Raw genomic sequence first — 6,929 nt, 5'->3', positions numbered from 1 at the left:
CAAACAACTGATCCCATGGCTGTTTATTGAGTGAAATCCAGTTAAAATCTTCATGTGGAGGGACTGTCCTTTTCAAGTAAGGAATTGCACAAGAAATACATCAGAACTTGACAGTTGCTTTTTAAATTCATTCATGTTTTTCTATTCTATTTTCTTTTATTTGCGCATACACGGCGTGTCCCCTGCCCTTTCCCACAATGTCCAACATAATGCATACGCCATGCGTATGTGCGCGCACTCATGCATTAAGGATGGCGACACCAATTCAATCAATAACTTTGCAAACAGTGGCAGTAAGCGAACATCTACATGCAAGGTGTGTGGTACCAAGATAAATGTTGCGGGATCAACAACGTGGAACAGTATCAGGCACCTCAAAACGGACCCAAATAGGTCAGTCTCTTGCTAATGTAAAAGAGATGTTACATTTAGCATATATCATCCCAGGTAACAAGCTAACCATCGCAAAGTGTTGTACGAATGCTGGGAACCGGCAAATTGTCTCTTTATAGTTAGTTGCATCCCTGGTGCACAGGAAGCGGGACGCATGGATCCATCTCCCCAGATAAACACTGCGTCACGGGGGCAAACTCATGTGATGCGTTATTAATGCAGTGGATGATTTGTAGGCTATTAAGTGAACAAGGTGTACCCGGTCCACCGACAAATAGAGTCGCTTCAGATGTAAAGTTATTCAATGTCTAAGTGTCAAAATGAATGGCCGTCAATGGAATGCTAACGGCAGGTGAGTGCTAGCTAGCATAAAAATGGCGCCATAGGAGCTACGCTTAGTGGAGGCTACCCCTTGCTTCAGGCCTGTCTCTGTGCTCAACTTCCTGTTCCACACTATCTGCTGTGAGCTGAATACTCCGGCTTACACGCATTGACTTTAAAGGGGTGATGGAATGGTTGTATAAAGTATTTCACCCTGTTCCTTGATGGAAACCTAGTGGCTCCATAGCCTGCTTTACTTATTTCCAAGATCCTAGAGTTGTGTGTGTGCAACTACCAGTAAGTAATACTGATGTTTGTTGTGTGTTTTAGCTCATAATAATGTTTCACTGTGTCTTTTGCACAGCAATAATGTCTTGGCACGTTGCTGCTTGTCATTGTTCTTTTAGGTTGTCGTTTTTTCTATGTTTTTTACCCTTTTTTGACACTTTTGTCACTTTTAAGTTTAATGCTTTTTCCCACTAGTACCAACTCATGCAACAAGTTTTACACTTTTTGGAATTCATTGATACTAAACCTAGTGTTTGAGTTGAAAAAAGCTGAAATATGCTATAAAATTGAATAGAAACACCCAAAATTCCATGAAAGTAGTATCCTTATCCTTCATTTTACTTGAGAAGAGTGTGAAATTGAGTCATCCATGTTAATTTCTGGAAATTTGGTTGACAGAAACCCAAATATCTGATGTAGAAATTTCTTGAAAATGGGTCAAAGTTGACCCAAAGACTGTAGTGCATATTAACGGAGGTGTTGCTTTTATGTGTCTCAATTTGAAAATCTTGTATGTTGTTTATGTAGAGGAGGAATTCTGCTGCTCATAATCGCTGATTTTATCATGTTGCGTATTGTTGCAGTCAATGTGCAATAAATTAATCTTTGAACAGAGATATAGTGTAGTACTAATGTATTTTTACGTTTTATATTTGCTTAGTAATAAGCATTTGTTATAACACTGCATTTAAGTCACACATAACAAAACTATAATTTAACCTCTTAATTGTCTTTGTTTTATTATATACCTGCTAGGCATGTAATAACAATTTTACATTTAAAGTGTGTGTGTGTGCGCGCGCGTGTGTGTGTGTGTGTGTGTGCATGTGTGAGTGTGATTTGCTACCCCATCCGATGTAACTTGTTCATCCTTCCTGTTGGATTATGTAACTGGCTTAAATATTGTGTTATTTGACAAACACACTCAAACACACACACACACACACTCACAAACACAGTGAATACAATTTCTGAAGCACTGTGAAGTACCACATGTCAGACAGACCCTGCTATTTATTGCATTGTTTTTCTGTGAGATATGTGGCGATGACTGTATCAGCTGGGAGAGAGGATCTAGTGTTGGTTCACACCATAGACCATTAATATTAATAAATATGCAGTTTATGGTTCACACCTGAATCTGTGCCGGAGAAATGTTCTTCTTCTATTGTGTGACTATTAGATAAGTGTTTTGCAACTTTTCTGTGGCATGCCAACACTTTTGAGGAAGGAGCAGACACAGTGATCTTATTATAAAAGAGCTGCACACCTTCAACTTCTAAGCAACATCACTTTACTATCCTAGTAAAGTGATGTTGTTTTACTCATCTTAGGTGCATGTCCACTGTGATCTATAATCTAAAAATAAAAATCCAGAAATCACAATGTATGATTTTTTAAAACTATTTCTTTGTAAGTGTGACCCTGCGACAGCCCCCCCCCCACCCCACCCCCAAACACACAAACGCACAGTGACATCATTTATATACATTTAATGAAATCTCAGTTACTGAATGCATCTGCCAGCTGTTAACCTGCGTTCTTTATGTGATGTGTAATACTACCGATGATGGGTGATTTAGCAAATACTGCCACTTTAGGTTGTAGGATTTTAGACAAAATGTAACTTAAACTGATTTGTGTCACTGTGTCTGGAAACAACAACTAATGATGGCTATAAGACGATACTATTTGAAAATATACAGACTTTTGTTGATTTTGATGTATTTACCAACACAGGCGGAGGCGTGACTGTCACTGCTTCACAATCCGCAAAATTAATATTTTTTCTTGTAAATTAAGTACCTTCATATTTAGATTAGGTGTTGGTCATTCTGTGTAACATATGTTACTCACCGCCGATCGGCTGTTAGCTTTTGTCACTAACGTTAGCTTCCAGCTAACAATTTTTGGTTCCCAGAACCTTCTGGGAACGTTAGTTTTTGGCTGCGGGAACGTTCCCTGAAGGTTAGGTTTTGGTTGCGTAAGAAAGTTGGTTTAATGCTCTGGGAACGTCAGTCTTTGGTTACATCTAACATTCTAAGAATGTTCCCTTAACGTTCTTTTTTACAGTGCCCTAACCTTTAACTTCAAAAAAAAAAAATGTAACTACCACGATACCAATTTTATCATTACTTTAAACTGTATATGCATGAGCAGGAATGAATTATTACACATTAGCAGGAATTAATGAAGAGTGACATGAAGACATGAATCAGAGGCACAAAAAACGTTGAGCGGTGTGCGGTCATTATGTTTGTCACTCCCCGATGTAAGTTGAGTGCAGTTTTGAGTCGCATGGTCAGATTTAAACAGTTTACGGCATAACGTGTCATACTGAAATTTGTGAAAGCCATGAAATAATAAACTTTTGTCATTACAAACAATAACAGAAGATGTGAATCATGGCAAAAAAAAGGGTATTTGAATGATTTACGAGAGCCTCATTTTTAGGTTGGAAAAGACGGATTTCTGGATTTTATAAATCTTAGAAACTCATAGGACATTTCTATAGAACAGAGACAGTGCTCTGAGAGTGTGCAAACGTCATCTTTAATGTGTCTTCTACAAACCTGTATTCACATTAAGTGGACAACAAGCATTACGATAAACATGGGAACAAATCAAAAGGCTCAACAACGAACAATGATAGTAAAAAAAGCTAATACAATTTAGATATAAAAGATTTAAAATGTTGCTTTTACCTTGATAAATAGGTTTAACATTGATGAACTCTTTCATTTCTACTCCTATCAGTTTGAACATGTAGTGTACAATCACAGAGAGACGTAATATGCCTTGTAAGGACAGTTAACACAGAAGGAGGGCTGGACTGAAGATACTGCATCCACATCAGAGGCTGCTCTCCTTACATCCCCGACCCTGGAAACGCACAAACACTTTAGTTCATCGCTCACGTCACTGCATTCTATTCCATCTATTTTGCAAGGGCACCATCGCTGCATCCGGGGCTTAGTGCCGCCCAAGATGACTGTGATTGGTTTAAAGAATTACAAACAACCCAGAGTGCCCCCCCCTCCAATACCAGAATGTTAATTCGTGCAGCCAGACTATACTCCAGCGCTGACACAGCACTGTGGCAATGGGACAATTGTGGTCCTGTATACAACTTAGATAACAGTGATGTGGAAACTTTGAGCCCCCACCCACCTAACATACACTAAGAATGGTGGGTTGCATACATCTCGTGTTCAGTGGTTTAACTTTTGAAATTAACAATTTTTACATATTCACATATTCTGGATTTTTTTAGTTGTAGAAAAAGGAGGAGATGTTCTTTACTTATTCTTAGGAAGTAATTTGAAGTATTTTATGGAAAAACCATATCAGACACAACAGTACGGTTTCAGTCAAAGCAGAGAAAATCTATATGGACAGGGTTTAGGGTGTTGAACAAATGTTGCGACAGTGGCACCTGTTGGAGGGCCTGCAGGTCCTCCATGGTCTGCTGGGCAGCCAGTCTCAGGCTGGCCTGTGCACTGGAGGTGAGCCGGGTGACACGAGCATGGAGGTCTGGATCCAGCAGAGCAGGGCCCAGCAGGAGCAGCACCTCCTCCTCCAACAACACCGACTGCAGGAGACGCAGAGAGTGAAGACACACCTCCCAGTCTCCATCTGTCAAACAAACGCGTAGTCTGTGGGGTTTCCATTTGTAATAACAATGTCAATTGTGGTACATTATATAGCTGGCACACCGGTCCTGCTGGAGGGTAACTAGCTTGGTAGATCAAAGCACTTACTGACATGCAGAGGGAAGAAGGCAGTGAGGCTGGCAGTAGGGGTGGGGGAAAAAATCGATACAGCATAGTATTGTGATACAAAGGCGCCAAGTATGTGTTGGTCAGTTTTTTTGCTTGACAATCCCATTTTGCAGCAATAAATTTGAAGTGATATGAACAAACAGAGACATTTTTCTTTTTATATGAAACATATGTTGACAAAGTTTCCGTTTGGGGACGTCATTTGAAATTGAGAAAAGCTATAAGTTGGAAAAAAGGCAATGTATCGCAGAGTATTGCAATATGTTTAAAATTGCAATATTATCGCAGTATGACCCAAATAGCCCTACTCAAATTCAGACACCCTTTCCAATATATTGCTAGATATTCTAGTGTGCTACAGTTCATCCATTTCATAAATAACTTTTTTTTCTTCTGTTTTGCAAAGGTGATAAGAAAAATAAAGTCCTTAATCTGCCGTGTGATATTGTAAACCAGGATGGTTTTTAAATGGCTGTCAGTGTTTGTATTGTTCTTTAAATCACTCTTCAACTCACTCTGTTGTTGTCATTATAATTAAGGTGTGGACCCCGCGGTCCACCTGAGTTTAACCCTCCTGTTGTCCTGTGGTCAAATTTGACCCATTTTCAAAACGTCTCTATATCTCAAAATTGGGTTTCTTTCAACCAAAATGAAAAACAAAACGGTGTTCACGGGTAAAATGATTGATCAGTTCATTACTCTCTGTTACTTCTCTCAGGTTACCTGTTTCGTTAACGATGACATATCTAATACATGTTTTCAACCTTGAAAGAGAAAAACAAATATTTCTGTGTTCAGTGTTGGATTTAGAAGTAATCCAAAAGTATTCGGATTAGATTAAAAAAAATGTAATCAAATGCATTACGTTGCTTAATTTCGCCATGTAATTTGTATTCAATAATGTCCAGTTGAAAGTAATCCCACCCAAATCTGCTTACAAGTGTAAACGCTTTTAACCACAGTACATACCAGCTTTTTAATATTCCTTTAAGAGCATTTCCCTTGGTGCACTGACTGTTCAATAACAGACAGTTAATGGCTTTCCGAGGGCTTGAAGGATGAGCTCACTGTATTATGAAGACAGTAAGCCTAATTAAGCGGTTACTATGTAAAACACATATTTATGTTACATAGTAGCATACATGTGCCTTGTTGTAAGACAGTGTCTTGCAGTCTGTAAAGTTGGGTTGTTCGGAATGAGACTTGTGTGTTTCATAAAAAGGTCTCCTTACCGTCCAGCAGGGTCCAGATAAGAGGCAGGAGTCCTGGGTTCTCACTGATGCACTTTAGTCCTTTAACACTGATGCTGACATTATACAGAGCCATCAACATCAACCTGCACCAAAACACACAAAAAAAACTATTGTTTACCGCGGAAGTACAGCAGTGCCACCTACTGCCCACATCTAGACACCAACCTGCCTGAATCTATGACTTAATTACTTATAAGGGGATTTACACCTCTAATACTGACCGTTCTCTGTAAAAATGGAATCTGGGGTGCCTGGCTAGCTCACCTGTTAGAGCACGCACCCATATACAGAAGCTCAGTCCTCGACACAGGCCCTTTGCTGCATGTCATTCCCTTCTCGCTTCCCTTCAAGTCTAAGCTGTCCTGTCATGTAATAAAGGGCTAAAAACGGCAAAACAATATTCTTAAAAAAATGTAATCTTAAGTTCAGCAGAAGCTGAATGATTCAGCAGTGTGAAACTAATAAAGTGGAATTATATGTCTTGGTATTTGTGTGCAGTTTATTGCTATGTTTTCGCAACAAAGCTACATGGACATAATCCTCCACCACAGGTCGGCATGGAAACACTATCTGTGGAAACCATATGGTGGAAGAACAAAGAGAGGATTTTTTTACTGAAAGGACTAACTTTGGAAAACCACTTCATTTGTCTTATTCAGACTGTTGAAGCATCATATTAACTTCAGTAACTTTGAAAGTTATTTCGATGCAGAACGAGGACTGTGGATTTTGTCCCCATTTCTTAAATTGTCGCTCTATGAAGGGTTGTCTTTGTGGACAGTATGGCCAGGAGGAGTGCTCATTGTCACGCTGATCCGGCGGGAGTGTGGCTTTCCCCCGTTGGCTGATTCCATTTCCTTCACCTGCTTGCGGGCTCCCTTGCACCCCCCCC

General features: G+C 39.6%; 1 protein-coding gene across 2 annotated transcripts in view; it reads right to left on the bottom strand.

Annotated features, from left to right (window-relative positions):
* Positions 1-3,533: 3,533 nt before the first annotated feature.
* The window catches only part of hsf2bp (heat shock transcription factor 2 binding protein), a 12,237-nt gene continuing 8,841 nt past the window's right edge, over positions 3,534-6,929 (bottom strand). For both annotated transcript variants that reach the window (XM_034864942.1, XM_034864941.1), the window contains exons 8-10: positions 6,017-6,120; positions 4,439-4,638; positions 3,534-3,885 (exon numbers count right to left, since the gene is read on the bottom strand). In XM_034864942.1, the coding sequence (XP_034720833.1) occupies positions 3,856-3,885; positions 4,439-4,638; positions 6,017-6,120 (334 nt within the window). In that variant the 3' untranslated portion in view covers positions 3,534-3,855. The remainder of the gene's footprint in view (positions 3,886-4,438; positions 4,639-6,016; positions 6,121-6,929) is intronic.

Source organism: Etheostoma cragini, chromosome 24, assembly GCF_013103735.1.
Source record: "Etheostoma cragini isolate CJK2018 chromosome 24, CSU_Ecrag_1.0, whole genome shotgun sequence".
In the NCBI taxonomy this organism is placed as follows: domain Eukaryota; kingdom Metazoa; phylum Chordata; class Actinopteri; order Perciformes; family Percidae; genus Etheostoma; species Etheostoma cragini.
Note: the sequence above shows the minus strand (reverse complement) of the source record. Positions and strands in the feature narration are given on the sequence as shown.